This window comes from Marmota marmota, unplaced genomic scaffold (assembly GCF_001458135.2).
Source record: "Marmota marmota marmota unplaced genomic scaffold, marMar, whole genome shotgun sequence".
Lineage (NCBI taxonomy): Eukaryota > Metazoa > Chordata > Mammalia > Rodentia > Sciuridae > Marmota > Marmota marmota.
Genome location: NW_026000174.1, coordinates 42,184,139 through 42,208,406, shown reverse-complemented (window position 1 = coordinate 42,208,406; position 24,268 = coordinate 42,184,139). Strand labels below are relative to the sequence as shown.

Sequence of the window (24,268 nt, the reverse complement as noted above, 5' to 3'; positions counted from 1 at the left end):
TTATGACTATTGACATCTACCAGTACTTGGATTTACCGGTGAGCAAAGCTGTTTTCATTCTAGTTGTGGGACAGTGGTAAAATGATTACATTACTAAACATGGAATAGGTGGCCTAGGAAAGCCTTCTGAGAAAAGATAAACAGGACTTACGTGGGAACATGTGGGGGATAGTGAAGCTAGAGAAACATTTCAAACAGAGAACACAGCAAACAGAAAGGCTCCATGGCAAGAGTGAATAGGATGAATTCCAGGGATTGAGAGGTTGATAAATGAAGGAAAGAGTGGCTTTGTAAGAAAGGTCACAGATTTTTTTCTGCCTTTTTCTCTGAGAGCACTGAGAAATCCTGTAATGAGTTTTACTTAGGAGTGTTATGGAGTGTAACCAGATTTATAATTTTGAATAGGTGACTTTAGTGCTTAGTGGAGAACAAGTTGAATGGGCAAGAACAGAGGTAGGGAGACTATTAGCTTACTGTAGGAGTTCTACCTATAGGTGGTAATGGCTTGGAACAGGATATAGTAGTGGAGATTGAGAAAAGTATATGGATTGGTAAGATTTTTAGAAGACAAAATAAGCAGGCTCTGACAATGAAGTGTTAAGGGTATTAATGACAATTTTGAAGTTTCTGGTTTGTTCATTTTGATGAAGAGAGGTTCCTTTTCCTAAGACACAGAATGCTAGAAGAATAGCCAGGAGGAGATGAAACAGGAACTGAATATTGTACCTATTCACATTGAAGTATCTTTAATCTGTTGAAGTGGAAATATTGGGTATGTATTACATAACCAGGAGTTAGAAGAACCCCTGGGAGTGTATATATCCATTTGGGAGTTGTCAGTACATAGAGGGAAGATGAAACACTGGGGCTCGGTTTAGATTACCTTAAGAGAGAAAGTAGAGCGAAGAAGAAAAAGGTCTAGAACTTGAGCAATTCTAGTCCTGGAGGGCATGTACCTATGAACAGGACAGAAAAAAACCAAGAGAAGGATTAGTGGATTCTTTTATCTCAGAATTCAAGGGAAATGATTTAAAGAAATAGAAAATGTTCATTTGAGCATTTGCTCAAAGTTCAAAAGAATTGAGAATTAAGAAAATATCCTTGGATTGATCAACCTGATACTCATTGGTAATCTTGTTAGATTATTTCAGAAAAGTGATGGCAAGAAAGCCAGACTTGAATGTTCTGAGAAAGAATGGGAAGAAAGGAAATGGAAACAGTGTGCATGAACAACTCTTTAAAGACATTTCACTGTGAAGGGGAAGAGTAGCTCGAGGGAAATGTGATGTGATGGAGGGATTTAATTTTTATATAGGAAAGACTTGATTATGTTTGAGAGTCAGTTGGAAAAATCTAGTTAAGGAGTGTTTGAAAATACTTGAGAGAGAAGAAATGATAGATAATTTATACTACTTTAAAACCAGGGCAAACATAATTTAAAGTACTGTAGAATATTGACATTAGATAGGAGTGAGGAACCCCTTGTAATATAACTAGAGATAAAAGAGAGGATGGATGCATAAGTAGGTAGGCTTGTAGCCTTGATAACGGGATGATGAAGCTTCAATTTTCTCTTGTTCATACTCTTTGCTGCTGAAAGTGAAAAAGGAATTAAGGAAGGTAGAGATATCAGATTGAAGATGGTTTGGAAATGCTCATTTCAGAAAGTGGTAGAGAATTATAACAGAGGGCCAGGGTTGTGGCTCAGTGGTAGAACACTTGCCTATTATGTTTGAGGCACTAGGTTCAATCCTTAGCATCACATAAAAATAGAAACAAAATAAAAGTATTGTGTCCATCAATTTAAAAATAAGAAAAAAAAAGAAATGTAACAGAAGTGACTAGGGAGGTTAATGATGAATAAAATTAATGCTCATGTCTTCAGTTATGTGATTTTCTCAAGCAGTAGCAAGTTTCTCATAGGGACTGAAAGGTGCACAGGGAATGGAAGGAAAAGTTCACCCAGAGTTAGGGTTTTGTGAGCTACGTGCAACAAAAGTTACCCATAAAATGAGAAAGAATGAATAGAGTGAGCTTAGATGGTATGCTTGAACAAGTTCCTAGAAAGAATTTAAAAGCCAAAGAAAGTACCTTAAAATCTAATTTGAATATAAATATTCTCTCTGTAAAGTAAATGGAAAATATAGAAATATAGAAAATATGGAAAGTATCAAGAATAATATAAAGTTTTTTAGTGTTCTAAAGTTTTACTATTTATTGAATGGTAATCTGTATTTTAATATTTTTTGCATGATTCCTTCCTTCTCTATTTTTTTCTTTCTTATTAATACTTGTGTATTTTGAAGTAGAATTATCTGACAATTTTAATCACATTTTTAAACTTCATACATTAGAAGCATTTTATAAATCATTGGAATTTATTTTACAATATAATTTTAATAGCTTTATAGTATAGAAAGAACTATAAATGTATATTCAATTTAACCAGAGATTACTGTAATACATTATTTATTGATTTTTTTTCCTGTATAGGTTTTAGATACTTGCACAATGAGAATGAATCTAGACTCACCCGCAAGATATCTTTATGATATATATGGCAGAAAAATTGAAGATTTTTCCAAAGGTAAGATTTTAGTAAACTATATGATAATATTTTGAAAGGTATTTATACAATTTTGGTTTTACTTTAAACAATTAAAAGGAAAACAGATATAATAAAACTGTTTGACATGGACAAATATAGTATTCTTATATATGGGGAACTAAGATTTTAAGAACCTTTTATCTTGGCACAAATTTGAATTTTTAAAAAAAAATGTTCATTAGAATTTTAACCTTACTAAGTCACAACTAAGAAAACAAAATAATTGTTACATTTTCATAGTATGACAGCCAAATTATATGGGATACAGCTTTCTAAAGAGAAGTTGTACTATAATATGCTTATATTAAGATTTTTAAAATGTTTTGGTCAACTTTCTAGAGGTTGTTTAAAGGTTATGTAATGTGCTTTAAAACACTTTCATTGTATGTCTTTGTCAGGAGGTGACATTTACTTATGGTATCTCTAAAGAAACTGATTTTGTTCCCTAAAACCAAAAATACCATGAATTCCACATTTTTGAGTTTATATGTGCTATTAGGATAGTCCCATAACTTCACCTAAACTTTAAATCCATGCCTGAGGAGGGTTGAAATATTAAATAACACGTCTTCAACTGTAAGGTTAGGTCCAGTCAGCTATACTGATTTGGGGATGTGCCAGTATCACATATCTTCATTTGTTTCCAGTTTTTTCTCTTGTGCTATATAAAAGTAAGGCTATGCCCTTGATTTGTCACCCTTAATTAATACTTATTGAATGATAACTGTGACATTTTGATACTTATTGTTTATAACTTCCATTTTTTGGAGTAAAGGATTATGTATGTGTGTGTGTGTGCACTTAGAAAGTAGATATATTTTTAGTTATTTAAAAATGTTTTATTAGTGCATTATAGATAAATGTAATGTTGAGGTTCATTTTGATAGAATCATGAATGCAGGGAATATGATTTTGTTCAATTTCAGTCCCCAGTACTTCCTTTTCTGCTCTCCTCCTCCTGTTCCCCTTCCTCTAGCCTGCTGGTCTTCCTTCTATTTATTTATTATTTTTTAAATTAATGCTTTGTAGATATAAATAAAAGGTGAAATTCATAGTGCTATATTAATATATGTACATCTTTTCTTATATTATATATCATAATTAGTTTCATTTTATTAAAAATTTTTATCTGAAGATGTTAGATAAAGTTATGTACCTGTAATACATATGTAGCACAAGGAATCCTTCCTTATGTTCATTTTTTTGGAGTGGTAAGAATATTACCAAAATTGATTTTTTAATTCCTTCATGTTCCTTCTTCCATCATTCTGGCTAACTTTTTTGTAAGATTAATAATATTTACTCCTATACTTACATTGATAAAAAATAACCAATACATTTTCTTAAAACCCTGTCTGGTTTTAAATTATTTCCAGAATACCTGGAATTTAAAAATTGTATTTGAATAAACTGCTAGAATTTAACTATATAATCTTGGTTAAGATTAAAGATTTATATTTATAAAGCTGGCTTTCCCCCTTCTAAATGGTATCACAGAATTACTTATCAAAACAGAAAAGCACCAATTCTGAGGCATGATACTTCATAGGTGCCAGAGGCATTCAGATTCATGTCTCATGCTTCACATATCCCAGAAGTGTGCTATTATCACATTTTAATGCATGCCTTGCCCTGTGTTTTTGCATACTTATAAAAGCTTATGCCAGTTGAAATTAGCCTATGCAGTTACTAACACGTGGAAGTATTACAAGTTCACTGGACTTAAAATACTTAAAGAAGCTAATCCTATTGGAGGAACTTCCAGTCTGTACCACGCTCGTCACTTAATATTAGGTTTTAAATTTCTTTTGTTTGTTTGTTATTATGATTTTTTTCAACAAATTATTGGAGTCTGTAAACTTTTATGGTCTTCTGAACTTAACTTAGGAAAGGTAAAATGTTAGATGAGTTATCTTTTAAATTAATTAATTAATTAAATAAATACCGATACTTTTTTTGATTTAATATATAACTTGGGTTTTTTGCTTGCCTCATATCAGAACTGAAAAAAAGTCATTTAATAATGTCTAACGTTAAGGTCAAACCAATTATTTTAAATTTATGAGCACAAATTAGAAGTATAATTGTACTAAGAACTAAAAGCAACAGATATAAAAAATAAAAGTAAATTTTTTTCTTCTGTTCCTTCTTTTTGGGAATTAGGTACACTTACAATTTTTCCTCCTATGCTATGAGAAATGAGCACATTTTTTCCTCAATATTAAATTTCTTTTACTTTTTCAAGTCTAGTAAAACCTTAAAATAATCCACAGGATTTGCAAATTGCTTATGTATTTAGATTTCCAAACCCTACATGATTTTAGCAAAGCAATTTATATTGTAACATGTGAGAAAGTTCTTTTGTCATGATTCCTGTATAGATCTGTCCTTTCAAGTATAGAAAGGAATCAGCTATTGTGTAGATATCAGATTCCTATAGCCAACATGCTAGTACATAATGTGTGTGCTAATAATGTATCCTCAAAGTCACACCCCCACCACCCCCACCAAATAACAGAGGTATGGGAGAAATGGGGCTGGGAAGACTATTCAAATTCTATGCACCTTTAAAACCAGAACAGTAACTAAAAGAATAATTATTAACTTAAGAGATAATGTAAACAGCCTGGGCAGGCATCTCAGAATGCTGCTTCAGAGGAAATTAGTGCTGCACAAAAACAGTGCAGAGTGAGACAATACAGATGAAAGTGAAATGGAGGTTGGGGCCAGTGGGGCTTCTTTGAAGAAAGGCACAGAAGGAAGTGAAACTCCCACAGATAGTCATGTAAGGCCAGGGGTGGATCTCTCTGAGCTGGGAACTCCAGTGCAGCCATCAAGCTAAAAAATAAAAATATACTGCTACTCTTTTTAGCTTTGTTTGCTTAGGAAAAAAAAAACCATATATTTGCCAAACTTCCATATCATTCTGCCATCATTCCCCTGTTTACTAATCATACAAAGCTATTTGATGTTATAGAAGATTTTAATAGTGGCAAAACTAATGTAGAGAGTGTTGCATTTTTGTAGTTGTTGTTTAATAACACTCCTATTCTTCCTAATATTTCCCAACTTGATCTCTTAATTTCCTTGGCTATTTTACTGGGGAGAACCAGTTGAGTCACTCTTACTCTTGGGGTCTCTTAGGACCCTTATGAGTCTTCCATTCCAATAATCCTGCTCTTTTATGGATCCTTCTAGATCATAGAAGGTAGTGTAAAGTTTACCCCAGTGATTCTGAAATGAGTTAGAATGGTACATGAATTAAATCAGCTCCAAGGCCATTATTTGTTGCCCTGAATGTTCACTTTCCATTTAATTTTCCACTCCAAATTATGTCTAACAACTCTATCTAAAAATAGCTATAAGTTTTCTGATAAGTTCTTTAGAGATTCTGCAATAAAATGAAATTACGGGAGTAGCATGTTTCATTTATAACATTCCAATAAAATAGTGATAACCTGAATTTAAATGTTAACTCATGCCCATTATCAACTTTTGTAGAGAAATTAAAATTCAAAGGTTAAAATCCCAAGGAAATTAAAATCTGAAGTATTTAAGTATTTACACAGTATTTATAAAGTATTTATACAGAAGTAAATCCAATATCCCATAATCTTACCTTTATGAGTTAAAATCTAATAAAAGTTCAAACACCTCAAGTTAAAGTGCAAAGAATTTGAAGTCCTTCTTAATGTTTATTTTTCTCAGTGTCAGCCAGATGGCTTCTGGATGCTTGATTTGAGCTGGAATTCCTCCAGCTGTGGCTGTCTGGGCTCCTGGAGTGGGTGTCATTTCACAGGACCTCAAAAGTTGAATTAGGTCTACACAACTTTTTCATGGGCCTTATGTCCAAACAAATAAACAATTATTGCAACATCAACACCACTCACAGAACATTCAGACAGAAGTGAATAGAAGCAAATGTGGCCATTTCACACAAAATAATGACCTTACGTTTGGCAAAATCCAGACCCAAATAACATAGCACAAACTATGAGAAGGAGGGTAGAAAAGAGAAAACATACTTCTTGTCAGTATTTCCAAGATGTCATCCAGTCTGTGCTGTTGATCAAAGTCTGTGACCTCTGGCATAACTTGTTGGAAGGAAATCTCTAATGCATTAATTACGGCAGCATGTATTTACAATATCTTGAGGCAAAAATTGACCAGTTCACATTATCTTGTTTCAAAGAGGCTGCATTAAATGTTGGCTAAGTGCTCTGATTTTGGAATCAGAGTTCAAATTTCAGTTATGCCACTTGTTATGATGACTTAGGATAGGTTATTTAGCTTCTTTGAGAATCAGTTTCCTTATCTATAAAACAAGGATTATATTATTTACCTTTATATATTGTTGCAAGGATTAAGTGAATTACATGTAAAGTCTTTAAAACCAGTGTCTGACATTTGATAAGCATTATATAAAATTAGCTATGTTATTCTCACTGAGAGGACTGAGAGTGTTTTTAATTTTTTTTTTTTTTTTTTTTGCTATTTTTTGCAGAGTGTTTTATTCTTGCAATATTTGGAAGTTTGTTAGAATGGAACCACCATTTGACCCAGTTATGCTATTTCTCAGTTTATACCCAAAGACTTAAAATCAGCACACCACAGTGACACAGCCATATTAATGTTTATAGCAGCTCAATTCACACTAGCTAAATTATGGAATCAGCCTAGGTGCCCTTCAAAAGATGAATGGATAAAGAAAATGTAGTGTATATACACATTGGAATTATTACTCAGCCATAAAGAAGAATGAACTATGGCATTTACCAGTAAACGGATGAAACTGGAGAGTAAAGTGATATAAGCCGATTCCAAAAAAACAAAGGCCGAATGTTTTCTCTGATATGTTGATGCTAATTCACAATAAGGGGGTGGGTAGGGAAGAATAGAAGTAGTTTGGATTAGAGGAAAGGGAAGGAAGTAGTTTGGATTAGAGGAAAGAGAAGGAAGGGGGAGGGTGGGAGAATGGGAATAAGAAAGATAGTAGAATGAATCAGACATTACTTTCCTTTATGCCTATGTGAATACACAACCAATATATTTCCACATCATGTACAACCAGAAGAATGGAAAGTTATACTCCATATATGTATAATATGTCAAAATACATTCTACTGTCATGAATAACTAATAGGAACAAATTTAAAAAATGGAAGTTTACATTGGTAGCTCTAGTCATAAAGACTTATGTGAGGCATGGTTCTTTCCCTTTGTAAAGTATCCCAGGTGTCTTAATATTCTTTTCCTTCTCAGTCACAGCTTCTAGACCCATGCTGAATTAAGGGTGGTTTCCTGTCTGGTAGTATAGCATCCACCTCTTTTTAAGGGTGTCATTTTCATCTGTGGGTCCTCATGGCAACTATCAAGGCCTCTCCCTATGGAATTGTTTAAGCCCAAGAAACTTACTTCATAGGCACAGCTTCCCTCTCATTTCCACTTGGAGAATATTTTTTGGTAGCTTTTGAACTGAAGCAGCTATTTATGTTTGAGGCTCATGTTCTTAGGGCCTCTGTGAAGATCACCATCACTGCTGTTTCCTCGTGAAGACATGGTCTTTCCCTAGCATTTGAATGCTTCTGCTCTTTAGTTAACATTTGTCTGATACCTCTTTTTCTTCAATATTTTGGGTTATCTTTTTGATAAAGCTGTTTCTTTCAGAAAAGTTAACTTCTGCAATAAGCTTACAGGTAGCATTATTTGCTGTAATTGAGTACTTCTTTCATTTGACTTTGCTTTCTGATCTGTTCTTGTATTTTTCTAGTATTTTTCTTGCAGAGTATCTTATAGTGAGATACAGAAATCCATAAGTTCTCAGTTTGTCCATAACATCTTTTGTTTAAGTCAATCTTATTCATTTTTAATCCCCGAGTTAAGTAATCCTATTCTCCTACTTCTAACATCTAATTTAGATTTTAGATCCTTGATTTGTTATTATTCTGTTCAGTTCCCTGTAATGTAATTCATCTTGCCTTTGGATTCCCTTAATCTAAAGGCCATTAATTTTTAGATTTCACCCAATAGTTTTTTTTTTTTTTAGTATTTTATACTAATCTTCCTCTTTAATTTGTCCAGTTTTGGTGTGCACTATTTATCCTGTTCTCCAAAGAGATTCCCTAGTTGGCCTTACTATAAATTTATCCATAGCATAAATACTACCTCTTTGCAGTGTTCAGGAGTCCACTTCTCTGGAGGATTGTTCTAAGTCTGTTCTTCTAGATCTTATCTTTATTTCTCTGTTAAATATCACTGAGCCCCAGTTACCGTTTTGATTTTATAACAAATTATTTCCCTGTTTATAATAACCTCTTTAAGAGTAGCTACACTTGAATGTGTTTCCTGTGCTTGGCCTTTGGGATCTTTTTCTCTTTTCATGTCTGTCAAACATGTGTGCTTGGATCAAATGTTTACCATTATTCTAAGGTGATCTCTTTTCTCCTCCAGTTGTGTCTGTTTGTTTTATTTCGTTTTTTATACACTGTTCTGTCCATAATAATGAAACATATTTTTAAACTACTTTACTTTCTTCTTGATTCCTTTAGCAAATCTGAGTCCTAGATTTTAATGCCTTGAGTAATTTCCCTATTTTAACTCAAATTGTTATCTTATAGACTCAGCTGCCATAAGAGTTTCAAGTACTGGCCTACAGATTTGCTTTTAAAACAGAAAAGCAGCACTTATTTTTCACTTTTCCAGTGCCTAAAATGATCTGACTCCATTCTTAGACTTCTCTGAAGTTTTAGGTGAAGTTCACTGTTGATAAAAGAGCAAGCAGCAGCAGCCAGCCCAGGAAGGCAGGCATGGCCTGCTAGGAGTACTAAGCCCTCCACAGCCATGTCCAATCCTAGACTGTCATTTTCTGAAGGCCATGACAGTTAGGAAATAATCCCTGCTACATTTAGGTTTGTGAACCATCAAGCTCAAATTCTACATATCTTTACTTATGAAGTTTAAGGTCAACTTCCCTATTGTTTATGAAAAGTCCCTTCTGTAAAAAGACAACTAAAAAACCACATGACACAAAATAAACTGCTAGATACCACTTAGGTTAAAGAGTAAGCAAGCAAACAAATAAACAAGACTCCATATCCTTTCATATTAAAACACTGTCAAAGTTTAAAGCCACTCAATTAAGCACCCCCCATAGTCTCAATCTTATTTTATTATTTACTCTTCAAAATCACTTGTTATGTATTTCTAGGGGTTCCTGACCAACATGCTCCCATAAGAATAACACCTTCCTTAGTTTTGTGAGATAATTTATTAAGTTATTGAATCTGAGATGGTAGTGAGAATTCTAGAATTTGGAGCCAGTTGGCCAGAAATGAGGGTGACCTGGAGATCCCCAAACATATAACTAGTGTCTGAATTTGGGACACTATTGTAAGGGACTGTGCCTTAACCTTGCAAACTCTTTACATTGGACTCTCATTCCTTAACTTTAAAATTTTCTACAAGTAAAACTACAATAATTAAAACAGCATGGTACTTATGGCATTAAAGACAGGCATAGATACAAATGCAATAGAATTCAGAGTCCAGAAATAAACCAGTACATCTATAATCTGTGGCCAGTTGACTTTCAACAAAGTTGCCAAGATGATTCATTGGGTAAAGAATAATTTCTTCAACCAGTGGTGGTAATACAATGGATATTCGCAGCAGAAGACTAAAGTTGGACACCTGTTTCATATCTAAAATGAACTCAAAATAGGTCAAAAATCCAAATACAAGAGCTTAAAACCATAAAAATCTTATGAGCAAATGTGGGGGTGAATCTTTATGACCTGGAATTTGGCAATGGATTCATAGACATGATGCCAAAAGCATAAGCAATAAAAGAATGCTTCCTTTTCCCCTGCAAGAAACCAGACTTCATCAAATTAAAAAGAGTTTGTGCATCAGGCAGCATTATAAATAAAGAGATAATTTACAGAATGGGAGAAAATATCATGTAACTGATAAGGGTTTAATATTGACAATTAATAAAGAATTTATATACAGCAACAAAAACACAAAACAACCTAATTAAAAAATGAGCAAAGGACCTGAATAAACATTTATACAAAGAAGATGTACAAATGTCAACAAGCACCTGAAAAGATGCTCAACATCCTTAGTCATTAAGGAAATGCAAATCAAAACTTCAATATAATACCACTTTACACACACACACACACACACACACAAAGGCTGACTATCAAAAAGTGCACATGCATGCACAAACACACACACACACACACACACAGAGAAAATAGCAAGTGTTGATTAGTATGTGGGGAAATTGGAACCCCTTTGTACTGGTTGTGAGAATGTAAAATGGTGCAGCTACTTTGGAAAATAATTTGGTAGTTTCATCAAAATTAAACAGAAATACCACATGGCCCTGCAATTCCACTTTTTGTATTCAAAAAGTTGAAAACAAGTGCTCAAATAAGCATATATACATGCATGTTCATAGCAGTACTATACACAGTAGCCCAAAACTAGATATCAATTGTCCAGGAATAGATTAATATAGAAATAAATTAATGTAGAAACATATGGTGGAATGTTACTCAACCATGAAAAGGAATGAAGGTCAGACAATGCTACAATATGATGAATTCTGAAAGAATTGTACTCAATGAAAGAAACCAGACATAAAAGGTAACATATTGTTTGATTCCATCTATATGAAATATCCAGAATAGCTAACTCTACAGACAATATGCAAACAGATGGTTTCCAGTTGCCCAGGGGAGGAGACTGTGATTGCTTAGTGTGTTGTGGGTTTATTTTTTGGAAAAAGGAAATGTTTGGGAACTACAAAGAGATGGTTGCACATTTTCAGTCTACTAAATGCTAGAGTTGTTCACTTTAAAACCATTGACTTTATGTTATGTGAATTTCACCATAAATTATTGTTTTTTTTTTAAAGACAACTGAAGAACTGATTCATTCCAGTTGTCCCAGCCAAGGTCACCCTAGTTCAACTGACAGCCAGCTGATTTTCAAGACATGTGAGCAAGCTTAGCTAAGACCAGCAGAACTATTCAGCTAATGTGCAGACTCATGACTAAAAAAAATGCCTATTGTTTTATGCTACTGAATTTCAAGGTGGTTTGTTTTGTAGCATTACTGTGGCAATAGATACCAATATAGATATTCATAATTAATAAGTATTTTGACATAATCTTTGTTCACTGATTAAATAGGTAAGTTCTACTCCTAAGCCTTAATCCTATTTATGGTCAAAGAGAAATTTTCCTAAACTATCCCTAATTTTTTTTCTCAGAATTTTATAGATCAAACAACATTTTAGGATAATTTTTACATTATGTATCCTGATATTCAAGATCATGTAATCTTGCTCTATCCTTTAGTTTAATCACCTACAACTCACAACTACTCAAAATAGACATTCTGTTGTAGCTAGATTTCTGCCTTTAATGTCTCAGGTGGGGAAGTGCCTCATGCAGTGCCCAACTTCCTTACCTTTACTTATACTATTTTATGACCCTTAGAATAATCTATTTTCCAACTATTCAACGTTCAGTGGTTTATACTCTATTATTTTGTTATAACAATTAAACCCAAAATTCTCAGTATAGATTTTTGCCATATTCCACACAACTTTCAATGGCTTATCAAAGGTATATTTTTCACTTATGCTACATGTCATTGAGAGTTGATTGCATCTGCACTCACATCTATCAAAGCAAGTCATGTGCCATCTCCTTAATGCACCAGCATGGGGATGTATGACATCACAAGCCACACAGCTAAGCCCAAGGTGAAAAGGTAGGAAGTATAATTGTCCTTCAGGGAGGGGCAAAAAAATTTGTGTAACAATGGAATATACTATATTATCCCTTATCTAAAATCAGTACTAATTATATATAGCTGTGTAACAAATTACCTCAAGAATTAGCATCTTGAAGCAACAAAAATATATCATTTTTCAATTTCTATGGGGCAGGAATTCAGGCATTGCTTATTTGGGCCCTCTGACTGAGTCCATTATAGGCTGTTTAACTGATATGTCAGCTTGCCAAATTATAAAAAAAATTATTTAAATTCCACTTAATTCATTTTGTTTACTAATAGCTCCTTTTCATGACTTCTTTTGATTCTGCTTGTATCATATGCTATTAAAATTGATTATGTAGTATTTGTTTCATACATAGGATTTATCTCTTTAACTAAAGAGAAATTGTTATTTTATATAATACTAATTTAAGGTTTCTAAAAAATTTCCAAATATCTACTATGGAACTATACATATAATAGCCTCAAAAAAATGAATACTAAGGGTTGGTGATATGTATGGCTTAATGGTGGAATGCTTGCCTAGCATGTGGAAGGCCCTGGATTCTAATCCCTATTTATATGTAGGCATGTGCATACACAAAACATTATTTATTTAAAGGAGGGAGGGAGGGAGGGAAGGAGAGAGAGAGAGAGACAGACAGAGACAGAGACAGAGACAGAGACACGGACCTAGACCTGGGATTGTGGCATACTCCTGTAATCCCAGCAACTCAGGAGGCTGAGGCAGGAAGATTGCAAGTACCAGGCCAGCCTGGACAACTTAATGAGACCCTACCTTAAAGTAAAATATAAAAATGTATGGGGATAGAGCTGAGTGGTAGAGCATGGGCCTAGTGTATGCAAGGCCCTAATAGTAATAATAATATAAAAATTGTTATAATGCCTTAAATGTAGTAAATGTAGTAAGTAGTGAAAACACTTTTAAATGAATGAATTAATTAAAATTAAAAATTCTTAGTTGAATTAATATACAATTAATTATTATTATTTATTTGTTTATTTTTGGTGATGCTGAGAATCAAACTCAGGGCCTCACACATGTCAGACAAGCGCTCTACAACTGAGCTACATAACTAACCCTCTATTAACTTATTTTTGATAGTTCTCATTGATATTAATTAATGATTTACTGACTTCTCTAGCTTTTTGCCATATTCCATAGAACTTTAAAAATTACAAGTGTCTCATTTATTAATGTACAGTGCGGTATAAAAACAAAGATTATGGCTAACTTTTTAATATCTATTTAAGAATAGTGTCATTGATAGATTTACTTGTGATCTCAGCATTAGAAAGGTCTTTGGTCAACACAAAAATCCCAGTTTGTTCATGTTTTTCTAAGTTGTGTCCAACAAATTTCCATCCAGTCTCTGTTCTTGTTTGTTTTAAAAACCTATTTTATTTTATTTGTTCTAATTAGTTATACATGACAGTAGAATGCATTTTAACACATCATATACAAAAGCAGTATAACTTCTCATTCTTCTGGTTATATGTAATATAGAATCACACCAGTCTTGTAATCATACATGTACATAGGGTAATAATGTCTGATTTATCTACTGTCTTTCCTACTTCCACATCCCCTCCCCTCCCTTCACTCCCCTCTGCCTAATCCAAAGTACTTCCATTTGTTCCCTAGCCTGCCCCCACCCCTTATTGTGAATTTGCATCCACATATCAGAGAAAACTTTTGGCCTTTGGCTTTTAGGGATTGGTTTATTTCGTTTAGCATGATATTCTGCAACCATTTATCAGCTCTATTAATTTACCTGCAAATGCCATAATTTTATTCTTCTTTAAGGCTGAGTAATATTCCATTATGTATATATACCAGATTTTCTTTCTCCCCTCATCTGTTGAAGAGCATCTAGTTGGTTCCATAGTTTGGCTCTTGTGAATTGAGCTGCTGAAAACATTGATTTGGTTGCATCACTTTAGTATGCTGATTTTAAGTCCTTTGGGCATAAACCAAGGCATGGGATAGCAGGGTCAAATGGTGGTTCTATTCCAAGTTTTCTGAGGAATCTCCATTCTGATTTCCAGAGTGATTACACCAATTTGCAGTCCCACCAGCAGTGTATGAATGTACCTTTTCCCCCATGTTATCACCAACATTTATTTTTGCTTATATTCTTGATAACTGCCATTCTGACTGGAGTGAGAAGAAAAAAAAACAAGGCATGGTGACACATGCATTTAATCCCAGTGACTTGGGAGGTTGAGGCACAAGGTTCAAATGTTCGAGGAAAGCCTCAGTAATTTAGCAAGACCCTGTCTCAAAAAAATAAAAAAGGGGTGGAGATGTAGCTTAGTGATAAAACACTTCTAGGTTCAACCCCTAGTACCAAACAAAAATAACAGTAAAGAACAAAAGCCCTAGATAATAGCTAACTGAAATTCATTCTTTTAAACGTTTACTATGGTCCTGAAATTAATGTAAGTCTGTGACTGCTTTTCAGATATTTGAATATTTATTATTTTAATATATTCCAGGTTAAATATCCTTGTCTCTCCAAGTGCTTATCTGACCCCTCATTATCCTTGTCACCTTTATTATTCTTTTGACACCCTAAAGCAGCCCTACCTCATTATGTAACATACAGCCATGTTACTATTCCTTTTAGATACATCATACCGTTAACCATAATGTTTACTGAATTTGCAGTCAATTAAAGTACCCAAGTTTTTGCTCACAATTTGCTTTTTAAATTAGTTTTAATTAGTTATACATGACAGTAGAATGCACTATGATACATCATACATAAATGGAGTATAATTTCTCATTTTTCTGGTTGTACGTGATGTAGAATCCCACTGGACCTGTAATCATATATACACATATGGTAATAATATCCAATTCATTCTACTATTCTATCCCCCTACCCTAAACCCCCTGCTTCCCTTCACTCCCCTCTATCTAATCTAAAGTAACTATTCTTCCTGAGCTCCCCCGTGCTTATTGTGAGTTAGCATCCACATATCAGAGAAAACATTTGGCCTTTCATTTTTTGGGATTGGCTTATTTCTCTTAGCATGATATTCTTCAGCTCCATCCTTTTATCTTCAAATGCCATAATTTCATTCTTCTTTAAGGCTGAGTAGTACTCCACTGTGTGTGTGTTTGTGTGTGTGTGTGTATCATGTTTTCTTTGTCCATTTATCTGTTTAAGGGCACCTAAGTTGGTTCCATAGTTTAGCTGTTGTGAGTTGAGCTGCTACCACAATTTGCTTTTAAGCTACTTTTACCCTATGCTATTCTTCTACTGCTAAGTTTATAGATGTTAGACTAGAACATTTTGTATAGATTCCTATTAAATTTCTACTTCTAAGGTTTTTATTTAGTAGTTTAGCTTGTTAAGATTTCTCAGATATTTAATCTGTAAAAACCCAGGGATTAATAGCTTCTCCCATTTTTGTCATTAGTAGTGTAAATTCTGCATGAATATCAATTTAACAACTTTCCCAAGTTATTTCTAAAAGTGTTGACCAGAACATGATTAGGAACAGAGATCTTTAGCATCCAAATAAAGTATTCTTCAAATTAAAGCATCCCCCTATAAATATGTTTGTTCATTTAGTTATGAATCTACTTATCTCCAACTTAAACACAAGTCTTTTAATTGCACCACTCTACTAACACTATTTTCAAAACTGATACGTCTTTCATAACTTGTATATTGAACCAGTGTTTAAATCTTTATCATGGCTGGAAGGGCGTTCATGATTTCATCCCTCCTTACCCAACTTCTCTATCTTTACTTGGTTTTACTGGCCCCATTCTCTCTACACTTAAGGTTGTTTGTTTCTTTTCCTCAAATGCTCTTTCATATTCCATTGCCTCATCATGCAATGCTTCCTTTATTTGGATTCTCTTGCACCTTATTCTCTTTGTGAGCTATTAAGTCTTAGATTAAATATTATGTCTAAAAAATTCTCCCAACATTGTCTTGTCCCTGTTACCCTTTCCCTTCTTGTCTAGGACAATGTGTTTGTTAGGGGGTCTCTTGAGAACCAGAACCTCTCTCTCTCTCTCTCTCTCTCTCTCTCTCTCTATTTATTATCATTGGATTATGTACACAGGGAAGTCCAAAGCTTTGTGGTTAGAGATGGCAAACTGGAGATAACTGATGGGCAGTTACAGCTGGAGTTACTAAGACTTTTTATTCTTCAATTGATTGGATTGGGCCCACGCACAGTAGGGAGGGAAATTTGCTTTGCTCGGTCTATTGATTCAGATGTTTATCTCATCCAGAAATATCTTCGCAGACACGACTAGAAAAATATTCAGACAAACCTATGGGTACCCTCTCACCTTGACAAGTTGAACATAAAGTATGTATTGCAAATAGGTATCCCTGTTACATTTATAGCTTCTTCTATGTAGTAATCATCACACTGAAATTAATAAAACTTCTTGGAGAGTTATTTGTCTAATGGTTGTCTCTTCTCTAGACTGTGACCTCTATGAGAATGGAAATCATATAATCATCTCTGTATTCCCATGTTTATCTCAGGGCTAAATAATATAGAGTAGTCATTGAAAGTAAAGTATGTAGTACAAAAATCAGAATATTGCCTTAGTTTAGGAAGCATTGTATTAGATTCCTTTTGATGAAAGTGAAAAAATTCAGGCACTAATAATCTAGTCAAAATGCTTCCCCCTCCTTTTATGCACTAAAAATGCCTAGCACAACCCTCATATGACTAGTAGCACTGCTGTTTTGCCAATTGTTGGTCCTGGAAATGGCATTGCTTTCTTAGCTAAGGGTGGGTAACTCAAAAGAATAAAGCCTGCTGCCTACATTCAGGCCCTCATATGGAGTGTGTGTGTGTGTTTTCTGATTCTGTTTATTACTTTCTTCAGGAAAGAAATTGTGAGCCAGAGTAACATTCACTCATAACTTCCTTTGTCTTTGACTTTTAAATAGTTAAAAGTAAGCAATCATGAATTTAGAGGGCTTGGATAGGAGGTTTGCACACCTATTTTACATGTTCTTCTACCTTGTTGCAGATATACCGATATACCTGGGAAGGGCTGTACGTATTTGTCATTATCTTGCTTAAGGGCAATAGATCATAACCACAGTCTATTGAGACCTGCAACACATTGGAAAAAATAATGGTTATATGCTAGTGTTGGGACTCTCAGTCTCTGCACAAGGAATTGCCCCCAAGAATCTACCCCTTTGTTTATTAAATATTTGTCTAATAGCAAATAATCCCATTTTTGGCTCCTAATGATTACTGTTTGTTTTTCTGAGGATTCACAAAACCACTTTTCTATTTGCTTTAAAACTTCTCAGAGAATTAAGGTCAAGCGTACAGACAAAATTTCTTTATTATTAAGCACATAGGCTTCTCTTCAATCCTTGAGTCCTTTCCTCAGTTACCTTTATTTCTCAGGTTTTGGGAAATGTAAAAATTTAGGTCTCTTGCTGAAGAGAGGGGTGCCAGTGCTGGTGGTAATTATCAGTGCTTTAACCACTGTAGGACAATAATTGACATATACAAAGGCCACCAGTTAAGAGCCACTCTGGAATGGGAAGATGCCACACAGGAAAAGTCTACAGACTGTGCTTTCTGTGATTGCCTTGGCTCAGGGTTACTTGGACTTGCTTCTCAGTATGTCCCAGTGATTTCCATGAATCAAACTTGGGTTGTACTTGTTGCTTAGATAAAAAACAGAATATGCTAAGTAATTACTAATTTATATTTTTTACTCTTCATCTACAGAGGGTATTAAGAAATTTTAAAGCCTTTTGATGGCAGTTGGTGACTTTCTACTACAATTAGAAAGTCATCTTCTATTAGAATGAGGAGTTGTACATTAAAATTTATAAAGTAGTTTAACTTACTCATATACTCTTTAGTATCTGTTGGAAATTCCCTTTTGAGGTCTTTAAAACTTGATTTTCTTTTATATTTCTAAAGAGATGATCATCACTCATTGGGCTAAATTTGTATCATTATTTCATATGTATATATTTGTGTCTGTGTGTATACTGATGAGACGATTGGACCTAAGGGAGTTTTACCACTGAGCTGCATCCCTGGTACTTTTTATTTTTTACTTTGAGGCAGAGTCTTGCTAAGTTGCTGAGGCTGACCTTTACTTCTGACCCTCCTGCCTCAGTCTCCCAGTGGTTGGGATTATAGGTATATGCCAGGCTTATATAATTTTTTAACCCAGATTTGATCTTTCCTCCTCCTCTTTAAGTGTGTCTATCTTCTGGTATTTATATCTCTTATTCTTAGTCTTTGAGCTCTAACACCAAAAAATCTGACTCTAATGACTTATCTATGATCCCAGAAATATTTTAAAATTTATTATAAAAATATAATATAATTTATAAATGTGTTATAAATATATTATATAAAGTATAATTGGAAAGAAGAAAGCAGATTAGTAATCCCCAGACTTTGGGAAGGCGTAACGGCATGTAGCTGATGGGTATGGAATTTCTTTTGGTGCCCATGAAAATGTCCTGAAATTAGTGACAAGAGCTGTACAACCTTGTAAATACTATTTAAAAAATCACTGTATATTTTAAAGGAGTTTTATCACTGAGAACATGCATTGTGGTTTAATCAAATTGTTATTAAAAAGTCCAAAAAAAGAAAAAAATAAGCATCATTGCCAATGAAAACAAATAGCCAATAGTTACTACCTGTTATAAAACCATTTCTTAGAAAACTTTCTGAGAATGCAACTCAGCAAAGAATAAATAAGAAATAGTAGATATATGTAAAATGTAAAAACTATAAAAAAATGTTAATTATAGAAAATTCTGCTTTATGAAACAAATATGGAGAAAATAATCCCAAAAGGGAACCTTCTGTTGTAATTGCTGAAAGTACTAAAATCTTTTAGCCAGTCATATTTAAAATGCAAATATTTCATAAATCCTAAATAAAAATTTAAAATGTAAGTAATAGGTTGACTTAACATTTACATTTAAGAGGACAAAATTGCTTTACCCACATTAACTGGCTCCTAGATTTCTCTAAATGACATGTACCAAGTATTATTATTATGATTCCTGCTTTTAAAACTTTTTTAAAAAGAAAAAAGTTAATTACATTTTTGAGATTAGAGTGATTATGAATGTAACTGTAGAATTTTGAGACATTTTATAATTAGCATACTTTTAAATGTTATTTACATATGGAAATGTTTCATATGCTTGATCTTATTCCTAAATTATACATCATTTCCTATTGGGTCAAAAGTTAATTTGTGCCTCATTTACCAACATTTGTGTTAAACTTTTGGGGATAGTAATGTAAATTTAAAAAATCATCTAAAGCCATTAAAGTTTCAGTTATAGAGCAAGCAATTACATAATTACATTTCTAAAGGTCATTATTTCTAGTTTATGTTAAATGTATTTAATGTTTTGTGTATTATACTTTTGAGAATTCACTCTAAGAAAATATACAGAGCTTTGATGTTCACATAAGTACACCAACTATTCAATTTTTGTGTATGGATATAGACCAAAGCCACATAAAAATAGACTTAGGTATAGTGAATTCTCAGTAATTCTCTAAGTACTCTTAAGTTGCACGTATGCCAACTCAATTAAGTTATTTTACATCATTACTAAATATCAACTATTTAGATGCCAAATTGAGTTCACAAAATTCTTGTATTTCAGATGCACATACTTTTGTTGAGGGGAAAGGCAAGATTCAGACAATAGAATCCCAGCTTATTTCTACTTGTATAAATCAAGTCATTTAAATAAATGAATTGTGTATGCTGACCTGTTCTACCAATGTGCTACTGGGGGTGTATGAAAAAAAGATGTGCATGGTGGTGGAAGTAGAAAGAGGCATAAAGCGTATTGGAAAACTACCAAATGTCCCCTGCAAATGGGCCCTATTCAGAATCAGTAAGCGTATGATGAGTGAAGTGGTTTTGAATATCGCCTTTAGATTCCATGCTGTTACAAGGCCAGCCCTGAACATGGCAACTCTTATTTCCACACACAGTACCTCTTCACTCTCAATTTAACCCCAAAATCTGATGAACCCATTACTCCATACTTGATTTCATGGAACAAGGAGTAGATATAGTTACAAATGATCAATCACAAGCCGTGAACCAAAGCAGCAAGGCATTAACAATTCACACCATTTTGGTCCACTTGCTCAAGCAGAAGATGTGCCAGCATATTTAATGCACAGCTACTTCGTTCAGTTTAAGAAAAGACATGACTCAGGCTGCATTTTCAAAACAGAAGGGACTTTCTAAGATTTCATACTTCCTAAACCCAATGTCAGCCTTCATCCACATATCAGCAATTAAAATAACCAGGTGTCCTGTAAGGGTCATAATGTCTAAATCAAATTTTACTCAGGTAAAAACAACATGACCTAAGAAATTCTTTCCTCCAAAGCATCCCTATTCTGTTTGATCCTATCATATAAATCAATGTCTCTTACAGCAGTATTATAACACTGTAGACCCCACAGGCAATATGCCGTCAGTTTAATAGGATCACTGAAAAACTAAAGCAGCTGTGAAAGATTGCTCTAAGTATAGCAATCCTGTGCTTGTCATTTTGTTCAGTGGAGGAAAAATCCAAATTTGGGTAGGCATCAGTATTTAAGAAAACAACTGCTAAATCTTTTCTCATAAGTACCTTAGGGACAATAAGATTTGACATATAACATATAAACAAAAGTACACAGCAGCTGTTAGTTTAGTTTTGTTTGAATAAAAATACACCGATATATAAATCAAGCAATAGGAGACAGTATGCTCTTCATCATTCAGTCTTCCCTGAAAATGGTGCTTTTGAGTGGCGTCTGCTGGTGGATGTGGGACTAGGAGCTTTCCAACTATTACCTAAAACGAATAAGAAGCCTTAAAACACGAACATACCTTGGCACTGGTTCAGACTGCCTGCGGGAATACTTCCTGGATTGGGAAGCAGTCAAATCTTAGTAAAATCTTAGTAACTTTAAGAACTCACTCTGTTTTGTCCCCAAAAAAATAAAAAATAAAAAAATAAACTTTTTAGGTCAACTTCATTTTTAAAAATAAATTATATTTGAATTGCTGGGAAATTTCCAAATGTCTAAATGTATTTCTGAACACACCCCAGTAACAATAGCTGAGTGTTTTTGAGACTTTGCTCTGCAGCATGCTGCTGCAAAACATATAGAAGTTTCTTTATAGAACAAGGTTCTGGGCGGTGCTTTTCTTTCATAGTTTCATACACTCTGACTCAAATGTGAAAATTAAAATTTACAATTATGTAAATTAAAGCCTTTCTTTGTTTCCTGTGCTTTAAAAAAATATATAAATAAAAATTCTGATATTTTGTTTCCCATAGTAGATTCAAATGCATTATGTAAAGATTCTCTTTTAATGAAATATGTTGCCTTTGGAAATAATGTATATTCCCTAGGTATAGTTCTTGACAGAACATTCCAGTCTGTACTTCACTGATAAGTTCCACTAGCTTTGAGGTTTCTCTTTAGAGGGATTCTTGGCCCCTTGTAATGTTGTACTCCCATCATGTATGTAAGTTGAAAATGGTTTTTAATATAGGTCCTTCTTGAAGGATAAACAGTTTATGTTGTATTTAGCATTCAAATTAATTATTTAAAGTCTTTGGAATTACTTTTCTTATTTAAAGTAGCTATTTTGATTGTCATCTAATATTATTACTCTGCCATTTTATTGTGTGTCTTTCCCCATAAAAGCATGATTTATGACAGCAGCATAAAGTTCATATGGGTTTTCCAAGGACTTTTTGAAATAGCCACCTCTGACCTTCTCCTGGGTTGTTAATGCTTCACTGCCAAATCTCATGGGATTTAAAAAATTATATGTCTCCATACTTTTCATGATAATGCTATAAGGAAAATTAAAATAAAACAAGTGACATCACCTTAAATGTGCTCTTATCCTGGTATGTTCATGTTCATTTATGAAATTTTGGTAAACTTTTTAATAAGATTATAGAAAGTTACAGGCTTTTTGTGATTCTGTATGGCTGTACTCATGATCTTAAAACTTATCTAAAAGACTGGCCACAATATATCTGAAGTACCGTTTATCCAGTGAACAGTTACTGAGCACTGCTTTTACCAAACTAAAAATACACCATGTCCCAATATGCTAATTAGCCCGATTCAATCATTCTGCAATGTAAAACTCACATTGTATCCTTGAATATATGCAATTATTATTTATTAAATAAAAATAAAACAAACAAGCAATGACTTCAAACTCCAAAGAGTTTGAAATTTATTAAGGAAAGGAAGTGGGAAGAGAGAAGATAAATAATAATACAAATCAATAAGGAAAAATAAGAATATAAAATAAGCCATAGGAAGCATAGAGGAGGAAACAATTAGTTGTTCTTAAATAACTTAGGTGTTTATGCTAGAGAATATAATAATTGATTTGATATATCACCAAGTGGAAAAAGTGAAGAAATTCAAAGGAAATGAAACAGAATAAAAAGTGAGAAAATATTAGTTCATAGTTACGAAATTAGTAGTTATTACTTTTGGTCCCTTGATGAATTTGCCCATATTGCTCAGTACTAGCCTCATTTTGTTCATATGTTCTATTTACCTAACAACCTCAGTCTTAGCTCCAAACCCATTGAAATTATTAATTTCAATTTACCATATATACATAATCTGAGATTAAACAACATTCATAAAAAGCAGTTATTCACAACATTTTTCACTTTTGCAGTGATAAAAATGATACCAGTGGATTGATCCCATTTGACTGATTGAAGCATGCATACTGGTAAATTTCAGGGATGATTAATTTTTAATTCACTTATCTAAGAGCCTGCTTTTATGGCAAATACTGAAAATACAGAAAAACTAAAGCTCTTATCTCAAGTAAATAGGAGAAACAAGGCAGACTACTTGCAGTAAGGACCTCTACCTAAGAAGAAATGCTTATGTATACTTAAACACAGAAATTTAAAGAAACACAGGATATCCTTACTGAATGAGGCAATATTTCTGAGTAGCATTTTAAAGGAAACCTATGAGGTTTGAAGGACACAGAAAATAATGTCCTGGAGTTCTTTCCATGTGAAAGGCATATTTTTTTTTCACTTAGTATCTACCATGGGATTTGCTAGCTTGACTTGACATCCAGCTTTATGTTCTTTTCAAGGCTGAAACATATCTATTGACCTTTCTAAATCATTGTCCTAATTTCTTGCACCTATTTATATAATAGTCTTTAATAAAATGAAGTTTTCAGAAAGAAAAGGATAATTAATTCTACATAAAAGAAGAAAACCATTGGTTAAGAATTTTTATCAGCTCCTATTTGCTACAGAGTATATGAATTCCCACTAAAAACCATAAAAAATCACACCTATATCAGAACTATGATTAGAATTGAAAGGTCAAATGACTTAGTTTTTAATAAATTAACTGGTCACTTATATTTTGAAACTACATTTTAGGCCAAAACTCCTTTTTCTTTTTAATGGACTCTAACTGCTTAATACATTTTATTTTTTCAACATAGCATATTTGGCTGATTTATACTTCCTTCCCAAGTATTTAGCCGTATCATTTTCTTATGTTTTCTGTACCTTCCTACTTAGTGGAAACATTGTTTGTTCTTGGAGTGTGCTTTGTCTTCCTTTTCAAGAAGATCATCAAAGTTACTAGTTTGCAGATTCCAAAAAGAAAAAGCCTTCTAATCCCTAGTTCAGAGGCTAACCTTTATTAGTGCTCTTGTGGTTATAATGAGGACCCTGCTTCCAGCAGGGAGATTCTGGAATACTGAACAGATTATTCAACAAGTTCAGAGCAGATTCTGAAGTCCCTTATAAAACC

At 33.4% G+C, this 24,268-nt stretch overlaps 1 protein-coding gene across 6 annotated transcripts in view; it reads left to right on the top strand.

The window, feature by feature from the left end:
* The window catches only part of Dcdc1 (doublecortin domain containing 1), a 479,867-nt gene that overhangs the window by 80,621 nt on the left and 374,978 nt on the right, over window positions 1-24,268 (top strand). For 5 of the 6 annotated variants that reach the window (XM_048788537.1, XM_048788536.1, XM_048788535.1 and 2 more), the window contains one exon: window positions 2,494-2,587. In XM_048788537.1, the coding sequence (XP_048644494.1) occupies window positions 2,494-2,587 (94 nt within the window). Of the gene's footprint in view, window positions 1-2,491; window positions 2,588-11,534; window positions 11,617-24,268 lie in introns of those variants that run through there. The other variant, XM_048788540.1, reaches the window with a different exon arrangement.